Below are 27,536 nucleotides of genomic sequence, written 5' to 3'. Positions count from 1 at the left end.
TAACATTATGAGAAAAAAATGGCAATGTTATATTTACGTACAGAGAGCATGTGTGTTTACATATCATTTCAAAGGATTTCTATAGAGACAAACAGGTTAGAAAAATGGTTGAGGAAAGTAAACAGCCTTCCTAAAACAAAATAAAGACAGAATTCCCAAGATCTGAAAGCTTGGCTTCAAACAGCAGCAAAAACTCCAGACGCTTAAATCTAGGGCTAGTATCTTATTGCACAGCAGTTTTCTCAGCAGTCAGTTGCACATACATATATACAGCAAATACACACAGCAGTACCCCAACGCAGAAATACCTTTCCTTTGTATTAAGACAATTTGATTCTAGTTTAGACTGCAATGAATTTTTTATGAGCACCAATCTCGCCACTTAAACATGCTGTACACATTTAAACTCTGCTTTCTTCCCACTGAAAATAAGGAAATAACTAATGCTGGAGAGATTAATTTAAGAAGGTCAACAAGGATTTTTGTACTGTAACTTCCTGTGTATTAGTGAAGTAACAACGTGTTCCAAATCTGCAGGCTTAATGCACACATTTAAAAGAAACATGGCCACAAACTGTTCTATTTTCATAAGTGACTCCTATTTCCTTAGTATTAGCAGGAAAATGTTACCAGTCACATGTTACTAGTCTAGACAGATTGCTTGTTCTATGATTTATAAACACACTATCAAAAAAAGAACTAGCCAGATTTATACCACATGGCATATTCTTGTGGTAAAGCTATGTCATCAAACAGTCATAATTCTCGGTATAGCTTCACTTTCAGACATCTTTATAAATGCTCTCTACTTAAACATAGGTTACGGTGATTTCTAAAGCAAATCATGAGAGACAATAAGAGAATACTGCCACATAATTTACCAGCTCAAGTGTATCACATTCCAGAATACCGTTAATGGATTTTCATTAAGAACTTGAATCTGAATTGACTTCATTTACAGCTAAAGGCTCATTGACTTCATAAAACCAAGATCAGACACAAAATGTTACCCTCATACTTAGTGGTGAAATGCAGAAAAATGTGGTACAACATGTCATATGTTAGTGAAGATAATAAAGCCTTAAAAGTATATTCTTAATCAGAGAATAACTGAATGATAAATGTGCCAACATGACTTAGCAGTACAAGCTGTTCCACAGTAAGTCAGCCCCTGTATTTTAATTCTGTTATGCACTTATGAAAACCATACCCAAATTTCTAACTGTAAAATAAGTAGCAATCAACAAAGGGGGAGAGAAAAGGAAGACTAAGTACTATAAAAATAAGATTTCGGCCAATTTCGGATAAAGATCAAAGCATTACCACTAACAAAAATAAATCAAACAAAACAATATCATGATGTTGTATTGAATCTTATCTTCATGTCTCCTAGCCATGCTGACAACATGGGGGAAGGAGAAGAAAAACCTTTTCAAACACTAGCTTTATGCTGTGGACCTCAATTTTTATGAACACACCCTACATTATTTTAGATATTTGCACCTGTATTTTAACTGAAAGGTAGCATTACATATTTGTTAAAAAGAATAACAAGTTACTTAGGAAACAGTAATTTTAAATTATTTTTCATGAGGTACCACAGGAACCAAAAGACGACAATACAGTTTTAAAAGATGGACAGCACGCTGGAATCTATCAGCAGGTATTTACAACTAAAGAAACAACATACACCAGAAGCTGGAGCTCTCAGTAATAGTGAGCTTAGTCTGCCACCATGGATAAACATTTCGCAGCACAGCATTATCAGTGCACAGACCTACAGATCCTTTAAGCTGAATTACAGTCTTGATTATTACCCTAATCACTGACTGAGGTAACAGCATGGATACAAGCAGATTTGCTGTACCTTCCCCCAAAGATGGAAATTAAACTTGAAGTGAGCAGGAGGAATTGGTAAAAGTGAAGGGAAACAAAAGCATTTAAGAAAATCCCCTCCCTCCAACAACACCTGGGCTCCTGTGTATTCATCACCATTGGGGGTTTACAAATGGCAAGTCTGAATTCTTTTGAGCAGACCCTGAGATGCCTTTTGCCAGTAGACAGCCCAACTGCAATGTATGGTCTATAAGATGATCTGTAAACCTACCAGAGAGAGTATCACTAGTGTTGAATATATCTCATCATTACCTAAATCTGTAACAAATATGCCATGGCTGGTGCACATGCCCCTATTCTAACACTGCATTCATTTCTGAATATAACTAATTGTTTAAGCTCCACCAGCTACAAGACAGGTCGCCCCTTACGGTGCTTTCATAATTGCAATTAAAAATAATTATTTCTCCTGTTATTTTTCAATTTTTACAATACAAACAGTAAGAGGGTTATTTGTTAATACATGAGACACCTAATCAATACCACAGGGTTCCTCTTGCTTGGTTGGGTTGGTTTGTCTGCTTTAAAAAAGCATCTATCTACACAAGATCAGATCAAAGATCTAGGTAAGCTAGCACCCTTACTCCAACCACAGCGAGTAGAAGATATTTGAGAAAGAATCTTTAAACAGTAGATAGGTAGGTACATTTGAATATGGGTATTCGTGAGAGGAACTGAGCTGCATCATGAAATACAACTAATTTCTAACACACCCTCACACTTTGGAATAACACGTCTGTACTTGTTGATTTGAGGGCATATGAAAGATCTGATTAAAAACAGGCTCTGTCTCCCCATAAAATACAGAACCAAACCCTTTCAAAAGCATTTTCTTGCTAGACTACACTTACGCCTTTTTTTAGAAACTCATTCCTACCATATCTACCTCATTTTACTTATCCACAAATGTAGTTATTTTGCCGCAAATTCACACGCAGCAGCTCCTGTACAACTGCTGAATAGGACAGTCTGGGCAGTCAGGCCAATGCAAATGGGCTTGCTGAAATGTCAACTCCTCAAAAAATACTTGGAACACTACCCTGAAGTAAAATGTTATTCTCTTGCAATTCAAGAACGGTCAGTATTTAAAGAGCAATTTATAAAAAATGTCTCATTAATGACAGCCAATTACACAGCATTGCACAAAGTCAGATTAAATTAATGATTTGTAAAAAGAAGTATTATTAAAACATCTAGAACCTCTTAAAGCCAGGACGAACCCTTTTGATCACCTGGCAATGAAGGGCAATATTAATCTGTAGAAAAGACATTTATTACCGAAACTACCACAAGGCCAAAACGTTTGGAGAACACAACTGTGCCAAACATTCCTCTCATACACATTCTTCCTGCTACATAAATTGTATCTGCTTATACTATTGCTGTTGATGAGCATGTAAAACTGAGCTACCAAAAAAGTGACTTACTTGTAAGGGATAAATAAAATATATTTTTGCTATTGATATCTGAAAGGTAAAAAAAAAAAATTAAATATTAATAGGTAACAAGGGAGAAAGAGGACAGACCTACAGAAATCTTTGTAAAATACCAACCCACTGATTTTGAAATTCCTCATTGGTCATGGTATGTTCCTGTGAAGAGTTTCTAAATCCCAAAGAGTTTTCATGTCAAAACCAGACTCAGGGAAAGAAAAAAAATAAAATCCTCCTCACACCATAAGGTAAGTAGCCTGAATACTCATGGGATACCTAAGAGGTTCAAGTTCCAATGTTTGATTAGTGTATGTTGAATACTTTATGGGTCAGGCTATTAGTTACAGTGAGCATGTCTTTTACTCTATTTTCGGAACTGTTTTGCTTTGTAAAACAACAAATGAAAATGTAATTAATAGGGCACACTGACTGACTGGGCCAGCACTTTATCGTTCTTACCTCTGATGTGGAGGAACTCCACAGCAGGCAGTTCAAGTCAGTATTCTCAAGCAAAAAGTATTCACTTGAGGCACATCCATCACATTTCCTGTCTGACTGGGATCAAGGAACAACTTTTCTGCTAATCTCTGATGACTCCTAATCCAGAATTTCTCCTTGTCTAGGATCCAAGCAGAGGAGAAGTCCTATGCCTTTTACTACTTCACTACTTCTGCCAAGAAAAGGCTGACTGACTATATATGTCCTGACTATATTCCTGCACGTAGGAATCCTTCTGCTCACAATGAATAACTGGAAAAAATGAGGCACATTTTCTGAAGGGAAGCTTTTGAAGTTTCTGGAACTTCAGGCTTCTCTTTTAAGCTGCTTTTTATAACCCTGTATTTGCTTCCAACTACCATCACACCAAATACATTCTTGTCCACAAGGGCAAATTACCAGGTGTTTTGTCTTAAACAAAGCCAATAATGAAATAATTAAGCCTGCTTATATATTGAGCGTGTGTGTATATATATCTCAATATAAAGGATGGCATAAAAATTTTGAAAAAAATAGCAACCACATTCACAAATGTACATACCAAGTTACCAATCTAAACAGGTATTTTTATTCCAAATGCATAAAGGATTGTTAATAGAGCAGTGGCTGCTCTCTTGCAAAGTGACCTTTACGTTTCCTTCAAGGTGTTTCAACCCTCTTGCTAAAATCAGGACTACCTCCTGAATGAGCAGGAAGTAAATAAAACCAGGCTGGTTTTGTTTTATCTTGTTTCTGAGGAGGGACATAGAGTAATAAGTGACTAAACTAGAATGGAGGACTCTTAAGAGTCTGCTAGCCAGAAAAGCCAAGATGCTTCATCTCTCCTGCAGCTATGAGGTATAGATATATATGCATTGATTTTGTATAATTTGCTGTAGCACAGTTTTTATACTGTACAAGATGAGATATTTCTGTGCACACTGCAGAAGAAATTGAAAATAACACTGAGCTACCCTATGCTCTGATCCAGTAAGAGTGCAGATTATGCTTTTGTGGAAATACTGTAAAGGAAAAGTAGCCCTGAGCTAGTTCATTGCTTCTGGTTCCCACAGGTTGCTCCCGCTTACCAGAAAACCTGCTAGCTCTTTTAGCTCAAAGCCCTGCCCTGCCTAGCAGGCACATCTGCACAGAGAAAGTCAGGATCCAAGACTACTTCAAGACAAAAAGCATTCATGGATAATGTGGAGGTACCCGAGTAATAATTTCCAAGGAACAGTATTAACGAAGTGAAGGTTACACACATTAAAAAAAACAGTATTTTAAGGGGAAAAGGCAGAGCAACCTACCAACTAATGAGAGATTAAAAATTATAAGGAGCACCTAGATTGTGTGTAGCATATGATATAGCATTGTACTGAGCACGCTTTCATATGCCTACATTTTTTCTTCACAAAAATTCTATGTTGCTGAAAAACTACAAGAAAGTCCAGTCCAAACTCTGCCTCTCTAGTCAGTGTTCACTCCTCCCAGAAATTCTGTGCTATTGGGATCAGGTAACTTAGTCTGAGATACAGTTAAAGCATATCCTTAAACAACTGGAAAAAACCACACACACTTTTTTCCCAGAATGATATTAATTCTTATAGATAATGGTAAAAACAAACCCCTCTCTTCATGCAGAGTTATTTATTAATAAAGCCTCTGAATTTCTGTGACATTCAGAAATACAAAACTTAAATATTGAACAATCAGATATTGTACATGCAGAAGCAGAAAATCTGAATATCAACTAATGTGTGTGCACATATACACATATATAAAAATTCTTTCTCCATCTCTCTCTAGCTTTTGTATTTGAAACACACTGCACCATCTAAAATTATTTCCAAATCTGGTTTTAAAGTGTCCTCCCAACCATTTCCCAAACCTAATTTGTTCTCTTCTCTGATGTTAGAATAAAATAAAGAATCAAGTGTCTGGAAAGAACATGGAAAGGAACAATAGACGCACACATTGTATACAACAAAAAAAGTCCAAAATAACATTTCTAGCATGAAACACTTGCATGATAAGCGTGCTATGAAAAGAGCCGTAAAGAAGTTGAAATTAATTAGCAGGTGGTTCTGAACTGAAACTTCTTCTTGACCAACTTGATAAACTTCTACGATGAAATGATCGGACCGGTAGATGAGGGGAGAGCAGTGGGTCGTGTCTACCTGGACTTCAGTAAGGCCTTTGACACTGTCTCCCATAAGATCCTCCAAGAGAAGCTCTTGATGTATGGGCTGGATGAGTAGACAGTGAGATGGTTGAAAACTGGCTGAAGGGCCGGGCCCAGAGGGTGGTCATCAGTGGCACAAAGTCTAGTTGGAGGCCAGTAACTAGCGGTGCACCCCAGGGGTCAATACTGGGTCCAGTCCTGTTTAATATCTTCATTAATGATCTGGATGATGGGGCTCAGTGCACTTTCAGCAAGTCTGCTGATGACACAAAACTGGGAGAAGGGCCTGATACACCAGAGGGTTGGGCTGCCATCCAGAGGGATCTCAACCGGCTGGAGAAATGGGCTGACAGGAACCTCCTGAGGTTCAACCAGGGGAAGTGCAAAGTCCTACACCTGGGGAGGAACAATCCCATACACCAGTACATGCTGGGGGCCACCTAGCTGGAAAGCAGCTTGGCAGAAAAGGACCTGGGGGTCCTGGCGGACACCAAGTTGAACATGAGCCAGCAATGTGCCCTTGTGGCAAAGGAGGCCAACGGTATCCTGGGCTGCATTAGGCCAAGTATTACCAGAAGGTTGAGAGAGATGATCCTTCTCCCTTCTACTCAGCACTGGTTATGCCACACCTGTAGTGCTGTGTCCCCCCATTGTGCACTCCCAAGTACAAGAGAGACATGAACATACTGGAGAGAGTCCAAGAATGGCCGTGAAGATGATTAAGGGACTGCAGGGAAAGGCTGAGAGAGCTGGGACTGTTTAGCCTGGAGAAGAGAAGGCTTAGAGGGGATCTTCTTAATATATATAAATACCTGAAGGGAGGGTGCAAAGAAGATGGAGCCGGGCTCTTTTCAGTGGTGCCCAGTGACAGGACAAGAGGCAATAGACACAAACTGAAGCACAGGAGGTTCCCTCTGAGCATCAGGAAACAATTTCTTTACTGTGAGGGTGTCTGAGCACTGGCACAGGCTGCCCAGGGAGGTTGTGGAGTATCCATCCCTAGAGACATTTAAAAGCCATCTGAACGTGGTCCTAGGCAACCAGCTCTATGGGGGGTTAAATCAGATGACTTCTGGAGTTCCCTTCCAATCTCAACCATTCCATGATTTTGTGATTACATGTAAGTACCACATAAAAGTAGCACAGATAGACAGCTGGGTCACTTGGGTCTTTACAGAAATATGGTTCTTTACACATTCTTCTCCATCTTCCACCTCTGTAAGTTAATAACTGCCATGCTACAACACTTTACCACTTGCCTCTACTTGTCCTGAAGTTCCAAATGACTATGATAATTAACGAACTGTTCCTCACAACAACATGCGACATTCTTCATTAGCCAGAGGGCCATCCATACAGGATTCTTCTCCTGTACATTTTTAACAACTTCTTTAGCCTTGCACTGAGTACACACCCTACAGCTTCACAAATATATTCTCCATCTCTTTTGTGGTCTAGTGTTCAACATTGTTTAGAAGCAACAAAGAATTTAACTATTCGAGTCTCCTGCATTTAGAGTGCTGATGTCTAGAGCACTGATCCCAAGGAAACTAGATATTGAAACTCAAGTGTAACCCACTTAAAGTAATATTGAATCTTTGAGCTCTTGCTCAAGAGAGGCCACAGGGATATCTTAGAAGAAAGACATCGTGGGTTCTCAGTAGTGAGCCTCCTGGGTAATGGAAATGTATTATCAGCTTGATTCAAGAGGTATCCAAGCCCTTCCTTGCTGTTGTTCTGACTGTTAACAATAGTCAGTTGTGTAAACTTTAGTTAGAGGGATGATTAAAAGTCAGGTTCTTTGAGCTGTGCTAGAACAGAGCAGATCTCAGGTTTGAAGATTGAAAAAAAATGCCTTTAAACATTCTCTTACTATATCAAAATCCTTCAAGATTTTCAGAGAATAAGAGGGGAGGGAGGGATTTGTTTCTTAAAGGGAGAAAAACTGACATTATGGCTTTTTTCTGGGGAAAAAAAATTATAACACAAAGTAGTAAATATTTTGACCAACAAAATGTGGGTTTCAGCTTTCAGGAACTGATTTAAAGTAATAGCAGAACTGAAAGAAGAACGGCATAAAAAGATTGATGATGTGTATGAATGTCACTAAAAAGGTGAGGTTGAGAGTACAACAAAGGAAGGGTAATCTTATTCTTTGATACGGTCTGGAGTTTACACAATCATTAAGCATATAATCAAAAGCTCACAAAACAGAAAATGCAGTTTGCTTTCATTGGCTTTGGATAAACAGCCTATTCCTCTTTGTGCTGCTTAAGAATCTGTGCTCATTTGAGGGCAGTATGATAGTTACAAACAAGGTTGTTCAAGGTGATAGGAAAAGGAGGATTAGCATGCCAACTTATCTCTGCTCCTCACACAGATGGGGCCAGAGGCATCAATCATTTTGTGATAAGACGTTCATATCATATTGCACAGACACAAAGTGTATATCAATTAAAGAAAATCTTACCACACTCCTCCTTTCTCAAGTGCTGCCTTGAAATTGTCCTATTAATAGCATTGCAATTTGGAAAAAATTATAACATTAAGATGATGGTTTACAAAAGACACTGCTACACAAGAACTGTGTGTCACATTGCAGATTTAAGAAAAATAATTTCTACAGCAGTATGTTGGCATAACACAGAGGCACAAACTACATAAATGTAAAGGTCAGCAAAGCAACTGGGACTTTGGGCAGGAGATGATGCAGCATTCTTATGCATACTCATCAATGCCAAGAACAGGGTCCGCAGTCTGAATTGAACAAATGTGGGCAGCAGGCTTAATACCCTCCATTCCCTTTTTCATAATACACTGCCCAGTGTTGTTGGTGTTTTCAAAATTCTCTTAAAAAAACCAGGCAAGATCTCCGGATAGCAATGTGCTACAAATATAAATATGGTCTTACAGTATCTACACTGGAAAGGTAGGTATTTCAGAGGACATTGGGATATTTGATTTTTTGAACACAGTCATCTGCTAAATATTTTCTTTGGGGTTTTGGTTTTCTGGTTTTGTTTTTTATAACAACAGAATATTCTTGTGGCAAGAAATAAAGTTACCAGTCTCAGTGAATAATGCACATTGTCTGGAAAACAGCTAAGCTGTTACTTTGTCCCTTCCAACTTCTTAAACTGATTCTATTAAAAGCTGATAAGTGAGATCTTTCCAGGATCTGATTAAAAAAAAAAAAAAAGAAGTCAATATATTTTTGATTAAAGGATTGGTGTTCTTGGAGCTCCGGTGTAAATGGGCCCTCCGGCTACACTAAGGTCATCACTGCTGCAACAAACTGCTGTATTGGGTAAATGATATGAGTACATGTGGGGAAAAAGCATGTACTATCATCAGATGTCTTATTTCTCCGAAAATCTACCACTACAAAACTAGTAACAGTGTAATCTGTTGAATTACATACTATTGGCTTTGTAAGTGTGATCTAACTGCAGGAAAAGAGATTCATTTCATTAACTTTTGTGCTGCTAAGAGAATAAGATATCCCTAAAGCAAACAATCATCACTACACTCTTCAGTACTCTAAATGTTGGGAATCTAAGCATCTTCATATTCCAACTTTACAGAACAGAAGCTACTGATCATTTCTTAGGAATAGAAAAACCTCAAAAACTTCACAAATCTCAAGTGACCACACATTATTAGCTGTTTTATAAATCTATTGTAAAGAGCATCAGAACACAGGATCGTTGCACTTTGCTGAAATGTTGAAAACACCCATTTCTAGTCTTCCTTTGGAGCTCTAACAATGTCCTATCTTTTATCTAAAGTTTAAACTTAGTTATTTTCTCATAAGTGCATCTCACATTAAATCAACTGCATTCAGGTGCCTATAATCCCTTTTAACTCTGAAATTGTTTTTGTAATGTGACTGTAATAGCTAAAAAAGTCAGTTAACTCCCAAAGTAAAAAATTACATGTGTACAGCTGAGTTACTCCATGTTTTACAGGATTTTCACCCATTCGAGCTACAGCCCTGTAATATCCATCTTACATACACTATTTTATGATCTACATGATTGGGTTAGTTTGAATCAGGTGTTCGCTTTTGAAGAAAATCTTCTGATCGTCTCCACATTTTGATTCACAACCCAGAACAGCCTAAGCTAGTGAACTGGATTTCTTCTGCATAAAACTAAACTGGAACATATGCTCTTGCCACTCAGTCCACACAACCACAGAGTTAGTCCAAAGTAAAATCCTTAAAACATTTACACATGTTAACATTTGGCTTAGCATGAACTGCTGCTCTACAAATCCACTCTACTGGCTGGCACTACTCCCTGAAGTAGACAGCAGTCTTAAGACTTTCAAACTGTTCATCTAGTTATAACAAAAGTAGATGATACAAAAACAAACCAAAGCTCAGTACTAAATTGGTAAGTCCTTCTGATTTTGCTTTTCTCAAACATTTGTTGAGCATGCCAGATTCAAGGAACAGATTTTATAAAAGCATTTCTTAACAACACTAATTAACTACCGTCTGGACTCTCAATAGATCTAGACAGAGTATGTTTGAAATAATGTACTTCAGAAACAGACTGAGATGTTGTACAACTAAGTAGACAGTAAAAGCTCAGCAGTGGCCACAAAACCAGGACTGAACTGAAAGACAAAAAAATCTCGAAAGAAGATGTGACCATGGACCTCTTTCATTTTCCAAATACAGTAACACCACCACTCTACAACTATGTATGCTAAAAATTTTGCCTGTATATTAGGATTCTAATAGTGTAATTAGTTCTACATATTAAAAGCATCATCAAGATAGCTTTTTACTTTCTTAAAGAAAAAAAAACGGAAGAATACACAAACAGGGTTTGCAACCTTAACAGAAATAAAAGAGGAAAAGGAATGGAAGGTTAGAAGACGTAATAGTGCATAAAACAAAGAATTTTACTGGGACAAGCCATATAGCTGTACCATGTTAAAGCAGTGCCTTTCACACATGTCCTGGTTTCAGCTGGGATAGGGTTAATTTTCTTCCTAGTAGCTGGTATAGTGCTGTGTTTTGGATTTAGTATGAGAATAACATTGATAGCAACAACTAAAAGATCAGTATGTTAAGTAGTGCTTACACTGGTCAAGGACTTTTCAGCTTCCCACGCTCCACCAGGTGCACAAGAAGCTGGGAGGGGGCACAGCCAAGATAGTTGATCCAAACTGACCAAAGGGCTATTCCATACCATGTGACGTCATGCTCAGTATATAAACTGGGGGGAGTTGGCCAGGGAGTAGTGATCACTGCTCAGGGACGGACTGAGTATCGGTTGGCAGGTGGTGAGCAGTTGCAACACTTTTTTTCCCCCCGGGTTTTGTTCCCCTCTCTCTCTTTTGTTGTTTTCCTTTTCATTACAATTTATTATTATCATATTTTCCTTTTCCCCAATTATTAAACTGTTCTTGTCTCAACCCACGAGTTTTCTTACTTTTGCTCTTCCGATTCTCTCCCTCATCCCTGCAGGAGGGGAGGGTGAGCGAGCGGCTGTGCAGTGCTTAGTTGCCCATTGAAGCTAAACCACAACAACACACTTGTTCTATCCCTAACACACTTGCTGTTACTGTTCTAAGAAAGAAAACTGTAAGGCAGAAAAAAGGGAAGGCAAATGGAACAAGATCACAGAGCCACAGAATCACAGAATCGTATAGGTTGGAAAAGACCTTTAAGATCATCAAGTCCAACCGTAAACCTAACACTATCAAGACCACCACTATACCATGTCCCTAAGCACCTCATCCAAACGTCTTTTAAATACTTCAGGGATGGCGACTCAACCACTTCCCTGGGCAGCCTGTTCCAATGCTTGATAACCCTTTCAGTGAAGTAAAATTTTAAAATTTCCTAATATGCAGTCTAAGATACAAGAACACACCAGGGAAAACTCTAGGAATCATCAGGGGCTGACTTCATCTGTTTATTGTTAATTTAAGTGATAGCAAAAATTATTCCTAGCAGCTAGTTTAACTAGAAAATAGGGATATATACATGCACATACACAGTCAAGTGAAATTAGTATGCACCAATTAAGTAGAAAATGAATGACTTGCAACTGCAGTCTTAATGCATCAAGTACATAAGCATGGCATCACTCAGATTTAAATACTTGACTATCAAGAGAAAACTTCTACAGTTTTCTTGCTTCCATACAGGAAGTAGAATGTTCATGTCCAAAAAAAGCCTCTTAAAGCGTGAAGACACACATTAGACAACTATATCAATATAGAAACAGTCGGCAAAGTAATACTTATTATTATTGTTTATTACAACAACAATAAAGTCATAAATAAACCTGTATTTTATTATTACATCTACCCTAATACAACAGAACTGATGTCATTGTGGATGCCAACACAATTAGAAACAGTTATTTTTAACAGCAATTTCCAGCAACAAAAAAAGCCTGGAGAAAAGTGCAGTCCCATACTGTCCCAAACAAATGGCAAGTGATCACAAAAGAACATTTACCTCTAGCTCACTAAAGCTGACAGAAAAAAATCCCTGTTGCCCAAAGTGGGCACTGATCACACTAAGTTAGGTGCAAGTGATGCATCAGAGCTGCTACCAATCTAGAGAAATCTTTAGTTAGGAAGTCTGAAGGTCAAAAAGAACCGCAAGCACCACACTGATTTTTTTTTTTGTCACTATCTGACATCAGATTTCTTCTCTGGGCAAGTCACTAATTAATTTCAACATCAAAATTTCTCACATCTCACATGAAAAACACAATATTATCTAATTCTTAGTTCATGTTGGGAAAATTATGAGCTTGGGAAAATTATGGCCCATGCTTTTAAGATGAAAAATTATTTAATTGAGAATGAATTAGTTATCAATTGAATGAATTAGTTATTAGAGAATGAATTAGTTATCAATTTACCTGATTTTCCTTTTATTCAAAGCACTAAAGGACTACTAAGACATTATCAAAACCACAATAATGTTTTAATGGTTTTATGGCTTTAATTTCCATCTCTTACTTATTTTAAAAGGTGCTATCCTAGAAACACACTGGTATATTCCTTGAACATGTACATTGTCTGCCACGTCATAATAACAAAAGAGACACACAGACCATGCTTTCTTTTTTAACAAAAGAATTGCAATATATACTGAAACAACAGTAGTAAATTTGTACATACGTATATCACTTATTTTTGATTCATTACCTCTAAATCCTTTGCAAATATTTTAAGAGCAAATCCAGAGCGCTTTTCCTTACAGATACCATTCTGAGGGGCTAATGTCAAGAATAGTCAGATAACTAATAAATAACTGTGATACTTGAACAAATAAATAATAAGTTAAATAATAAGTTAAATAATAACTGTGATACTTGAACAAATGTTTCTGTTCAAACAGCTGAATGTATGAAACAGGTAACAAAACAAAAAAAAGGCTGTGGAAAAAGATATGCAATCAATTCAAAAAATTAATCAGGTAATGTTGTTTCTAGTCCTCCAACAATCTTTTAAAGCTGCTATTTCAATTGCATAAACCTGAGATTACAAGAAATGAAATAGATATATAGACAGATCTTACACTTGCAGGTCTACCTGATACAAAGCTGTTAGTCTTAAGAAAAATGTCAAAACAGAAGTTCTATCATTAAATCTCAATTCTGCTATTTTTACTGTCTCCAAATGAACTCTTTGTTTAAGGGGCGACAGAGATCACTTGCTTTATGTCAATTTACACCAGATAGACAATGAACACTATATTAGAACCCACATAAAACCACATTTTTGGAGCAATTGTACCTGTGAGCTTGTACTTAACATTATGCATTCAAAGGATCTCATTAAAACAAGCAGGATTACCCACTTGAGGAAAGCTTGGTACACATATAGTGCTTGCAAAACTGAAATTGAGGTAAAAAGCAAATAAGTCCAAATAAACAAAACCCAAAAATTCTAATACCATAAGCAACAAATTGAAGAAATACATTTTAAGTCATGTATATTCATATACTTCTATTCTTAATCGAAGATCTTTCTGTTTCAGGAAAAAAATTATCATGTATAGTTCCTTGAGTTTATCTGTGCTATTAACAATTTTCACCTATTATTTTCATTGCATTTTTCTACTGGACCACAAGACGACAACTTAGAAAACCAACGGACAAGTGACACAGCTAGGTTGTGACAGACCTTAAGGTGTTGCCACACACAGCTTTTGACCTGCACTTTCATCACAAATGAGCAGAAGAGTCCACGTATCCAGGCTCCACAACTCTATTATTGCCAGTAGGCTTCGGCATCATTGCAGGATGTGAACTGCAGTACCCAGGGAGTGCAGATGCTGCCTCCTCTCATACATCATCTTTCTGAGGGATGCTGTTCATTTCTTGCATGCATCAGCCAGGGCCTAAAGAACTCTGAAATACCCCACCCATTTGTACTGAATAAAAATTATACATCATACCATACTGTTGTGCACCAATACCAACTAGCTTTGGTTTAACTCTCTGATAACCTGGTTATGTTGCTTCCAGGTTTAATCCAGAAAGACCATATAAGTCTCCAGCTTGGACACCTCTGCATTCCAGAGTTCATTCTGTGATACAGATATACCTTGCATTTAATTTGTTCTTATGAAAACTCTCTTGGTTTCAGATTTTTTCAATGTGTTGAGAGGTTTCTGTTTGTTTCTTGGGAGAGTTTTTTGTTGTGGTTTTGTTGTTGTGGGGGTGTATGTTTGTTTGCTTTGCAGACGGTTGCAAACTACTTTCACAAAGTTCATCTTGTCATTTCCCCCATGCCCTGGAAGGCACTTTGGATTCATGGAAACACACTTCTTCAAGGTTTGCCAGTAATGGGATGACGAAGTTCACACATAATAAAGCAGCTGCAAACAGACACTGGAGTCAGGAATCAATAACTAAAGGTCAGATCCCAGCAAGCATGTGACAAACAGCTCTAGAATTTCTGCTTTCGTGTGAACACGAAATCAAATCCATTTGCTTTCATACCACCACTACTGCCATAACCTTGTTTTCAGCAATCCATAACACCCAAATTGTTTTCTGTCAAGGTCTGAAGCTCTCTCCTAAATCTATCACCTGCTGTGGCATTCACTGGCGTGAACACAAAAGATGTGCCCTGATGCACATCTAATTCTCAGAAATGACAGTAAACTGCTTTTTGGTGACTAAGGTCCAAAGTGCTGGCCAGAATGAAGTGTCAGTATTTAGCAGCTCACATTGTAACAGTAGTTGTTTATATATAATTTCATTAACAATAAAATGGTTCCCCAAATTGCTATTGCCATATGTAAGATGACAACTAGTACACAACTCACGGCTTTGTACACATTTTGAGTAACACTTTTTACCGTATTAACAGGCTTAGAGCAGTAGCTTGTATTTCTTTTTGTGTATTTGTGAGCTATCTTATCTAAAGTGTTTTTTGTTTTGAAGTCTAGTCTTTCATTTCTCTAGTGGCCAGTCTTAAAGCAGATGATGATTGTTGCCTCCAGAACATGTTCCTTCTATCATGAGGAGAACAGAGGAGACTACAGTGGCCAACAACCAGCAGCAAATTATGAATGGAAGCCTTCTGACCAGAAGGTGATCTCCCCTTGTATTGGGTTTGCGTGGCAAGGTTTTGGTAGCAAGGGGGGCTACAGGGGTGGCTTCTGGGAGAAGCTGCTAGAAGCTTCCCCTATGTCCAATAGGGCCAATGCCAGCCGGCTCCAGGACAAACCTGCCGCTGGCCAAGGCCGAGCCCATCAACGACGGTGGTAGTGCCTCTGTCATAACATATTTAAGAAGGGGAAAAAGTTGCTGTGCAGCAGAAACAATGTCTGGAAAGAGGAGTGAGAATATGTGAGGGGAACAACTCTGCACACATCAAGGTCAGTGAAGAAGGAGGGGGAGGACATACTCCAGGCGCCGGAGCAGAGATTCCCCTGCAGCCCATGGTGAAGACCATGGCGAGGCAGGCTGTACCCCTGCAGCCCATGGCGGTTAATGGTGGAGCAGATATTCACCTGCAGCCCATGGAGGACCCCACACCAGAGTAGGGGGATGAACCTAAAGGAGACTGTGACCCTGTGGGAAGCCTGAGCTGGAGCAGGCTCCTGGCAGGACCTGTGGACCCATGGAGAGAGGAGCCCATGCTGGAGCAGGTTTGATGGCAGGACTTGTGACCCCATGGGGGGCCCACACTGGAGCAGTCTGTTCCTGAAGGACTGCATCCCACAGAAGGGACCCACGCTGGAGCAGTTCTTGAAGAACTGCAGCCCATGGGAAGGACTCACATTGGAGAAGTTCATGGAGGGCTCTCTCCTGTGGGAGGGACCCCATGCTGGAGCAGAGGAGGAGCGTGAGGAGTTCTCCCCCTGAGGAGGAAGGAGACGCAGAAACAATGTGTGATGAACACACAACCCCCATTCCCCATCCTACTGCAGGGGAGAAGGTAGAGAGAAATTGGGAGTGAAGTTGAGCCCTGGAAGAAGGGAGGGATGGGGGGGACGGTGGTTTAAGATTTGGGTTTATTTCTCATTACCCATCTCCGATTTGATCGGTAATAAATTAAAATAATTTTCCCCAAGTCGAGTCTGTTTTGCCCGTGATGGTAATTGGTGGGTGATCTCTCCCTGTCCTTATCATGACCCACGAGCCTTTCATTGTATTTTTATCTCCCTTGTCCAGCTGAGGAGGGGAGTGATAGAGCAGCTTGGTGGGCACCTGACGTCCAGCCAGAGTCAACTCACCACACTCATCACCACTGCACAAGCATTTAATAGTTCCATCTTCCTGGCATATTCCTCAAACAGAACTTTTAAGGCTCTTGCACTAACTCTGCTCTCCTCCTGTGCTCATATTTATTAAGTGTACAGTGGTTCCGCTACTGTTCACTCCCATGTTCTCTCTTTTGGCCAGAAAAGTGCTGGGAATAGAAACAATTACTGAATATTAAAAAATTCAAAGGTTATCAGGGCTCTCACATAATTTAAGCTCTAGGGCAAACAGAAAAAGAATGGTTCCAGGATCAACTCCCAGCTGAAAAAAAGAGGCCAAACAAACCCTACGTGGATGTGAAATTGGGTTTGACTATTTCACTGAAGAACAGGCATCTCCTCAATAAAGTACAGGCTCCTTTTATACAAAGGCTCTTAATTCACTGACTAAGGGCAGCCCTCCAGTCTCATGTACCTAGGAGAATTTATCTCATAAATATTACAGAGCAAGCAACAGTTCTAAGTTTTGAATGTGCACTGATTAGGAGAGAGGAAAATAGAGATACTGAGAAATGACCTTTAGGTCACAGAACTAACATTCACTCTGTATGCATACATGTATATATGTTCCTACACAAACAAAACCAACTGAAATAGGTAAATAAGATGGAGAAATATACATAATTTAAACCTAAAATGATACTACAAACTATTAAGTATAGAAACTGAATTTTAAAAGGAAGCAAAAAATTATCCTGAATCAAGACTATCTTCTGCTTGTTTCTAAATGTGAAATTTGTTACCTGGATCAAAATATACAGTGTATATTGACAAAAAACTTATGTAAAATCAGTATTCCAATGAGAAATCGTGGTACCTGATGGGCCGATTTTCTTTACTATCAAAGAGTGAGAAGATTACTTCCAGTTCCTCTCCCAGATTGGAGCACATTAGACTCTTCATCTGAACAAAAAGATGGTGGCTGCTAGCTGGTACTGGTGTGTCTTTTTTTCGATGACGATGCTCCATCTAAAAATACCACAAACAACACAGCAGCCAGTTTGAATTAATCGTAAAAAATCTCAAAACAAAAAGAGGTAAAAAATGTAACACTGAACTACTTTCTTAATCCCAATTTTTCAATTTTTAATTCAGTATTAACTTGTAATAGTTTGGGGAGTTTTTTGGGTTTGGGATTTTTTGTTTGTTTGGTTTTTTTGTATCTGAGAAGGAGAACACAAGGAAGTGACTCTCCCAGTGTTGCACTGCATCATAATTATCTCTAGGAGAAAAACAGTAACTTCTAGAAGTTTACCTTTCTTCTACTCTGAAAATTCTAAGCCACTTCAAAGCTTTGTGCTGTAACAATATAGTATTTCATAGCTGGTTTAAATAGTTAATGATCTGATCTTCTAGTATTCAAACACACAAAAAATGCTTTTGCAGAAGACTAAATACTAATATTTTAAAATGGAAAAAAAAAATCACGTCCATATTTTATAATCTTTGGCAGACTGCTATATAGAAGCTACTAAATTCCCTTGATTTGACTTCACAGTTTATATCTTCACCATTTTAATCACCCATTAAGAGTAGGACAATATTAAGTTGTACTATTTCTCTCTTACATTGTACCAAAAATAATTTTAAACAGCAATCTTTCTAAGCTACTTAGCCTTCAAAGTGAGGTTATCTTAGGCTTCCCCCCCCCCACCCCACCCCCCTTTATTTTTGAAAGTGCACTCCATGAGTTCCATGATTAGTTTTCTGGGTTATTCTACCTCTGTATGTTTCTTCTAAAGATTAATGGTTCCTCACTGTATTTCATCTGGTGCTTCAACAAGATTCCGTAAGATTACATATGACTTTGAAACTGCCCAAAGGTATACTGACTCTAGCATGAAGAAATTACTATTAGGCTTGACATTACAAGTTATCAGCACAGAGTAGTTAAAAATAATAAAAAAATATATGATTACTTCAGCTCCACAGAAAATTGTAGCAATTATATTTTTGCTTTAGTCTATATTTAAATACAAAAGTTAACATAAATAAAATTTAGTTTAAATAAAAGCTTAGTCTTAAGCAAGTAAGGCTCAAAACTGCATATCTGTAACAGCTGCAGTACTTAAATATGAGCCAAAGCCCACATAAATGAATTGGCAAGTTTTAATCTCCAGTGAGGTCTAAGAAATCAGAATTAGAAATATCAGTGCTGGTTTTAGTAAATCAAGATGGGCTTTTATACCCAAAGGAGAGCTTTTCTATGCAGTTTAACTGCTATTTACATTAATATATTAGAAAAGACCAATAGCCCAGTATGATTAATTGTGACAATACTTGTACCATGAGTATATTACTATCTTTCCACAAATCTTACCTAACAGGACTCATGGGCCAGGTAAAGCTCTAATGAAAAAGAGTCTCATAAGCTTTTATTGATGATTAAATTCATGTTAACGGTCACAATTTTAATGATATGAAAACAAAACTTTTAACAAATAACATGTTAAATAAGCATGTATGCACACACAAATTTGATATCAAATCAAAGCATCTCATACAGATGTCGAGATGACATAACCATTCAAAAGAAAACGTCTTTCCTCATAGTAAAATTCATTACATTATGAAATGCCAGTTTATTTGATCAAAAAAAGTACTTTTTGTTAAGTAGAAGAAAGCTGCCCTCAAAACATCAGTATGTAATTTGATAGCAAAAGTACTATTATATTCGCATACCAGCCTGTAGAGCTCCGTAACACTGATCTCTTCAGGATCCACCATAGCATATTCTTTCCTCGGAACTAAGTCAAGTCCCAGTTGTCTGTATGAGAAATGCAATAACAGTAAGTAGTTTCTACATACAAAGGAAACAAATTAACTCCTTGCTTCTATTTACATTTAACAGAAACATTCCAACAAACAATGAGCACGCTAATTGGTACTCTACAGTGGGATTTGGTTTTGGTTTAATGTATTTTGGCTGTATTCACCTTTCACGGATGATTCCTCCCCTTTCTTCACTTTGTAACATTAATAGAATACATTTTTCCACAATTTTTAAATCTGTTTCACATTGTGGACAATGTACAAGGGATATTGCCCTTTGTACTATTACGGACATTGTACAATGTGAATCACACTAGTATTGTCAATTTGAATGACAACCGCGGAAAAGAAGATAAAAAGAAAATCCATCAAATGCCAAAACATCAGCTTATTTTTAATTTAGACTGGATGGCATCAAAGCTGCTTGGCTATATCCCCTGAACAAAATAATGAAATGAACTTGAATCAATAGGAATAAAACTTATTTTCAGCACAGCAGCAAGCAATAAAGATTAAGAACACATATGGGGCAGTCATGCTGAATTTAGAAAAACTTCAAAGATTAGAAAGTTTTTTAAAAATATGTTTTTAAAGAGTAGGAACTGACTACTTCAAAAACCATCACAATTCCACTCGGTTAGCACAAAATTTTAAGCAGACAGTTAATCATACACAGTTAATCACAGTTCTTCCACTGTGTTAGGTATTTAGGCTTTCAGATAGCAGTAGTTGCAGAAACCCCTGAAATTCAGTTAATTCTACTATTGAATATTGCTGCATTTAGTCAGAGTTTAACTGAATAAATATAGGCTAAAGAAAAGACTTTGGAAACAGCACCCAAATGCCAAAAGGTATTTTAACCTTTCTCTTGCTTAAAAAAAAAAAAAATAAATAATAATAATAAAAAAAAAATTGCGTTAGCTCTTATTAGTTATTCAGATAAAAGAAAGATGCAGAGCATAGTAGCAAGATGTATGTCAGAGATGCCCAAGTAGGAACTGAACTGTGTGGCACAAATCAAAAAGGAAGCAATGTCAGCCAATATAGTTTCAGTTACAACAACAGAGCTATGCTGTGTCACATAGGAATCTGGCCAGGTGTGTTTTAAAAAGACACAGGCCAGTAAAAGGATGCTCCAGATATTCCAATGCAATTCTCTTGTAGACAGTACCACTGCTATGTAAAACAAACAGAGGAAAAAAGCAAAATAAAATGACAAGTCACTTTTCACTGTTAAAATATAGTGGACAGAAAAACAATAAAGGAGAAGGTCCATTAACAAAAAAAAAAAAGTAACATCTGTCAGAGATTTGTTCCTTATTTCAACATTCTACAATGAGCCTAAAGCTGTGGCATTATAATTAGATTACACTATTTTCATTTATTATTATATTTACTCACTCATTGCCCCAATCCAGACGAGCAGTGATGTGTCGCTTGACATCCTTCATTCGATCATGGGTGAGATGGCCAACAAGGACCTGCCTTCGCAGGTCTAGGATTTCATTCATTATGTGCCACAGTCGGTGAAACAGATCCCCCTCATTCCTCTGTGAGATAAAAATATAATTGCCTCTACATCACCTGTATAAGCCAACAATCCTAATAAATACAGATATGGTGGGGAAGTGAAGAAAACTCCTTCCTTATTCCCCTACTTAGTCTTTTTCTCCCCATTGTACCGTGACCATTTTACCTGCATGCGTGTGCGTACACGGTATAATTTATGTGATAGGTACGACAAAAATTAAAAAAAAATTGTTTCATGCCATAGCACTGTTTTATTCCAAGAGCATGTTCATTCTGTGCTGCTGTCTCATCCAAACTGAATATGTGATCATGTAATTCAAGACTGTTGAACTCATACACACAAGGGGATGAAAAGGCAATAGCTCCTAGCATTCCAACTCTGAACCATAGAGTATTAATGTTCCTTTAACTTTTTCTTGCATGGCTATAACTGTACACACTACTGCCTAACCATAAATAAAATCACGTAGACAGAATCTTGTCCAGACAGTTCTTCTTCATCGTAACTGTGAAGTATGAGAAATTACATGACTATGATTGCTTTTTAAACCACATCCTCCTACTCTAATTATATACCAGTTAAGGACATAAACAATTTCCCATAACCGTTTCCTCCCAAACAGAAGTTCTTTTAACTCTTCCTTCACCAATTCTAAGTGGTTTTACTCGATATAGTTTTTCTGAGAAACTTTAGGTTGAGGAAATTATTGCAACATCCTTTTAAGTGATGCATCACACAAAGTTGAAAAAACATTCTTATTCAGATTTGTTCTGCTAACTCTTGCCAAAAACCCCTAAGCTCATTTCCCTTTTCCTTCTTCCTATGAACAAATGGCATAAAAACAAAGTTCAGCTACTTCTGCATAATTGCTATGAAAAGCTAAAATTCACTTAGAAGCACCATTACTCTCTGTCAGTAACTTTTATATTCCAAGAGCTCTGACAAACTGCCGTTTGCTTAATCTGCTCTTTTTATTTCACGTTTATTCACTCCATAAGCTCACTAGAATGGGCATTAATTTATTGTTTGTCTTGGTTTTCTGTCTGGAAAAAAAGAAAGCCAGTGTATTTAGAACACACAGTAACAACAGCAGTGAAGAAAAAAGTTGACAAAAAAGAAACAACTTCAGTAAGAACAATAGGTATATATGAACTTTATAAGTAAAAGAAAACAAAAAAAACGTTATACAAATAGCCCTTGAATTAGGAGCAAGAGACAAAAAAGACTTTATAGAAATGTTATAGAGAACTAGGCTGACAGCAAGTTTTAACAGTTTTCCATCAGACACTAGTGTATAAAGATATCATTTCTACAGTTAAAAAAACAAATCGAATAAACACTAATTCAAGTGCATCTTTGTTTTCAGTATCTGATGATAAGCTCTACTGAAGTAAATTATTCATGTGAATACAAGAGACATGCTAATGTTTAACACCACTATTAAGCTCAAAATAACATTTTCAGGTATTCTTTCTTTTCCAAAGCTTTAGAATTTGTCTGAGTTGCTTGTATCTCAAAGTGCTGAGTGGATCTGCAAGCAACTGTGCTTGCTTTATACATTTAGGTTTCTACACTAAGGGATCATATTTTTGCTCCTTTTGTTCCAGGAGAAGCCAATGTACTAATATACTTGCTAATATACACAAAGCAATCACACTCAGATACGCTTCAGACATTCGAGAAAACTACTTCCCATTATAATCTAGAGAAATTTCAAACAAGCTTTGAAGAAACAGTTTCTTGTTTCTCAAGAAACAGTTCATACTGCTTAATTACAATTTCACTGTCAAGTTTAAAATGATACTCTATTACTTAGAATCCAACAGAAAGAAATACTTGATTTTGTAGGTTCTTGTATAAAAGCTTGCACTAAGCAAATTAGCTACTGCTCCAATTGCAGGTTTCAGAAAGGTCACCTGGTTCTGAAAAGCCTCTCTGAACACAATCCATACAATCATCTCAAAAATGTAGCAGACTGGCTAATTCTGAACCATCCTGACTTGAAGGACGTCTATTGGCACCACTCATTGCTGTTTCTTATGTAGTAGAAGCAGTCCCTGTATAAGCAGAAGGTAGCTAATCTCACAATTTAAGTCATAATTATCAACTCAGCAATGAGTTAAGATGAGGGGTCGGAGACTATGTAGATGCAAGTGAACAGGTTTTGATTATATTTTATGTGTGCCAAGTCCAAACCATGGTTTGCTTCTAATGTAGTAGATTAGAAGGTCAAATGTTAAAAATGGAAGACAATCATGATGCAAATCACAATTTAAAACTAAAATACTTTAGTTAAATCTTTAAAGGCACAACTCTACAGTCAAGAGAAAGTAAAAAAAAGTTCAGTTAACAGAAGAAATAGAAATAGGCATGGAAAAAGGAAATTATAGCAATTGTTACGACTGAGATTATGATGTGCAAAAAAAAAAGTTAAAAGATGCAGAATGGTCAGCGAAGGCTGAATTTCAGTCAGAATAAAGAGAGATATTGAACAAGTTTCTTTCTGTGTGTTGTAAGTACACTGAAACAAAACAACTTCTACCTATGGTGGTAGCCAATCAATAGGAGGATATCTTACAATAAAAAAATAAGTCACTGGTCTGAAACCTCTCAAGAAAATGGGAGACTGCAGCGGGTTCATGGGAGACATGGGAGTGAAACACAGTCTAGGGAGCTTGCATCCAAGATCCTATTGATACTGCACAACATTTAGATAAATAAAGGAGAATAATCTCACATCTGGATGATTTATATAATGGAGGAAGAGCTGCTTAAATGACTGGTGACTCAAAACAAGACTATAAATAGGAAGCTATTAGGTGGCTGAGTTTGGAAGAGTTTTCTCTATACAAAAAAAAGTTTGCCTACCCTAATTAAAAAAAACACAAACATTTTAATTTATGTAATCTCTGCTTCAACTGAAGTTTTTAAGGGAGGTAATTACAGAATTGGAGAAGCCAAATTTGCAGAGTGAGCACAATAGAGCGATGGAGTGATGAATGGAAATTACAGAAATAACACACACCACGGGTGTACTTTGAGAAAGAAAGAATAGGTGCTTATTGCTACTTTCTGTTTGGTGCTCACAGAAGTGCTACTGGAATACTATATCCAGTTCTTAGTCCAGAAATGCAACAGAAAATACAACATGGGTTCAGAAAACAGGAATGGTTAAGGCTAAAAAACATGATTTAAAGTGAAACTTGAGAAAAAGAATCTACTAAGATAGATAAACAGAAAGCTAAGACTGTAAGTATCTATTAAAGTGGAACAATTTCATAGAGGAGCATTCTGTAGGGAGTTGCAATAGAATTACTAAGACTGGTATGAATGAAGTATGAAAATGTATACATAAGTTCAAGAAGAAATGACAGAACAAGGAAGAGTAGGCACTAATAACCATAGAACACCGTAAGTGAGATTTCATTCAAACAAGGAGAGAAACAAGCTGACCTGAAGATGTCAGGGAGAGGGAGAAAAAGACCAGAGCCACAAAATATCCAGATAAGGAAAACAAGAGAACTGTGAAACATGGAACTTCTACTTAAAACTTATGAAGTGTGAGATAAGGAAGAAGTTCAAAACCAGAATCCATTTCTGTAACGTGTGGTAGGTAAATCCAAAATCAGTTCACTATTGCTAATCAAGAACCACCCCCCAGTCTCCCTCAGCAACAAGGACTCAACAGCTGTCTTCCCTTGATCTCTGTGTCATATACAAGAGATCCTGGTCAAATAACATGGATACATCTCAGCATTTGTGAGTGTGCGGATGTGAAAGGAAATAAAAATATATGAGAAAACAAGTATAAATCAAATCAACTGGCTGACAGATTTTCAATAATATACTATATTTCTATATTTCAATAGAATACCAGTATTGTTTGTTACACTTATTTCCAACACTTCAATTTAGCAGACAAAGGAATCCTTAGATCCAATGGCTACATGATGAAGCTGGACAAGACTCGATCAATAAGTTGCTAAGGTTTAGCAGCAGTAGTAGTCAATGACTGGAACAAATTAAGAGATGTATTTAGTCCATAATTAGAACAGTTAAAAACCAAACTGAATGCTTTTTTCTGAAATATATACTTAAACTAAACTAGAGCACCTAAACAATTGTGTGTGTTTTGAGTTGGCATTAAATCAAAGCAACATTATTCAAGGTACTTGCCACATAGAGCTGTTTCCACATCGTTCCCCAGTCTCTTAAAGTTGATGTCATTTCTGTAATAACAGAATCTTCTGTTGGAATAACCATTTCAAATTGTCTGTAACATGCAGAAGAACACGTGATATGACACAAGCATTACAAATCCCATTACAGTTACTAATATAAAGACTTCCTCCTGCCAACAGTGATGTCTATCAACCTACATGGGTGCTCCTTCAGCCCATGACACTTTTTATTTGTATCTTTCATTTAATCCCCATAGAAAAGTCTTGGGTGAAAATAATTTAATCCCCAGGGAAAGTCTTGGTCCTAGAGAAGTCAAGGTGCGTTTTTTACTATGAGATAAGCACGTCAAAAACTACTTTCACAGCAGAGTAATTCCCACAGTTTCCAAAGGGATCTTGCCACTTTAGCTTAGACTCCAAACCAGTGGTTGTTGCCACCCTTTTTTACATCTCTGTTTATAGAAATAAAACAGAAAATGCCATTCCTTCAACTGAAAGAGGACATAAAAACTCAAAAGAAAACTAGTACAGTGTGAGTGAGTTCTTGCCTACTTGATGCTGGCCAAGAAAAAGCTGGGTTGGCTTGATCAAGACCACACCATCACTTTACACACCATCATCACTACCACTTCTTTCTCACACACAGTACATTTCAAAGGTTTGCATTCATGCCTGGATTACTTTTCTCATGATATCATTTCTCCCTTATCAAGTTAACATAACAATGTGACAGCCCCTGGCCATGATGCACTGTAGGGCATGTGGCCTGAATAGGAAACACAGACTAATGAAGAAAATAGAGGCAACAAAGATTGAACTCCCTGCAAGTACTGTCATGGTGTCTGCTAACAAAAGTTATTCCACCTTTAAGCTTTGTTTTATTGTGATGGTTTACAACAATTTTATTTCACTGAACCTTCAGTTTTATCTACAACCACTTTTAAAGGAGAAAGGATCCTAGGGCATGACAAACCACGTGTGGCTTGAACTCCATAGCAAACACAGTGTTTAACAGTAATGTGGAGCCATTTTCACCTGTGGGAATGAGACTTTTTTTTTTAAAATATGATTACAGTCTTCATGATTATCTTTGCCCATCATGCATCATGGACCTTCTACTCATTCATTCATGCTTCCAAAATAAAGGTCACCTACACCTGATGTTTAGGCAACCATCTATTATGATGAGAAATGTCTTTACCTAAACAGTTTTCAAACTGTTATGTATCAGTTCTCTATTAATAAATCTAAATAAATGATACAATGTGAATGCTCCCCAATTAAACAAAACTTTGGAAAAAACTGTGTTGAACTAAGATCACTGACAAATAAAAAATTTTTAAAAGTGATACTGTCAAGGTAAGTATTACATCTAAAAAAGATAAAAATCAGTGTTCCTTTTAGTCAGAACATTTGAGTTCCAAAACAAAATTTTTAAACTAATTTTTAATCAATTACTCTGTTTTTTATTAACTCTTCTAAAAATGAAAACAGATCAGTTGTTGTCAAAGATAAATACTTGCTCTTCATCACCTGAAGAAAAGTAGTAAAGGAAAACACACCTCTATTCATTTACAGTTTTAGTGAAATCTTTTGCAATTGAACTGATACATTATTTTACCTTTTTTTTGTAAAATGCCAGCCGTCTGCCATGGTACAGCTGCTGTCCTCAAAGAAAACAGCTAATCTTAAACAGTAGGTTTAAGAAAACAAGTAATCTTAAACAGTAGGTTAATAACCAGCTTCTGTACAGAATAACTTCTTCTAATTAAGGCAATACCTTTTTCAAGCCAAACTTAACAACAGGAAGTGAAAACATGCAATCATTTTCTCTTTCTTCTACACAATACAGACTGATATTCCCAATTGTGCTCCATGTCTTCTCAGAATACATCACTCCAATTTTATGACCATGCAGGAATATCAGGTTAGCTAAGTACAACCATTTCAAGTCCTGTGGCAGTAAACTGAAGTTAAGATGACATAACATAACGAAATCACCACATTACCTTATAAGCAAAAGATCTTTGGTACAAGTAACTGACCATGTTTAAATATTTGAATCCAGAACATTTCACCTACCCTTTGTTCTTAACACACGCATTTTTCAAGTGTATGTAGTTGGATGGAAATATGCCCTGAAAAATAAAATAGTTTAGGTTAAAAGAAAAAGCCTCCCCTTATATGAGTTTGGAGTACCATTTAATATCATTTAATACGCAAATGTGTGCTGAATTAAAAGTCCTCCAAATAATTACCAAAAACATGCACAAAAAAAGAATGCAATATATACTCAGTATAGATC

The 27,536-nt window shown here is 37.1% G+C and overlaps 1 protein-coding gene across 5 annotated transcripts in view; it reads right to left on the bottom strand.

Moving 5' to 3' along the window:
- The window catches only part of DOCK4 (dedicator of cytokinesis 4), a 258,226-nt gene that overhangs the window by 138,224 nt on the left and 92,466 nt on the right, over positions 1-27,536 (bottom strand). For all 5 annotated transcript variants that reach the window (XM_072861831.1, XM_072861800.1, XM_072861812.1 and 2 more), the window contains 5 exons: positions 27,314-27,369; positions 25,227-25,323; positions 20,921-21,069; positions 19,430-19,514; positions 17,565-17,716 (listed from right to left, as the gene is read on the bottom strand). In XM_072861831.1, the coding sequence (XP_072717932.1) occupies positions 17,565-17,716; positions 19,430-19,514; positions 20,921-21,069; positions 25,227-25,313 (473 nt within the window). In that variant the 5' untranslated portion in view covers positions 25,314-25,323; positions 27,314-27,369. The remainder of the gene's footprint in view (positions 1-17,564; positions 17,717-19,429; positions 19,515-20,920; positions 21,070-25,226; positions 25,324-27,313; positions 27,370-27,536) is intronic.

Source organism: Ciconia boyciana, chromosome 1 (genome assembly GCF_034638445.1).
Source record: "Ciconia boyciana chromosome 1, ASM3463844v1, whole genome shotgun sequence".
Lineage (NCBI taxonomy): Eukaryota > Metazoa > Chordata > Aves > Ciconiiformes > Ciconiidae > Ciconia > Ciconia boyciana.
This window is presented reverse-complemented; position numbering and strand designations above follow the sequence as displayed.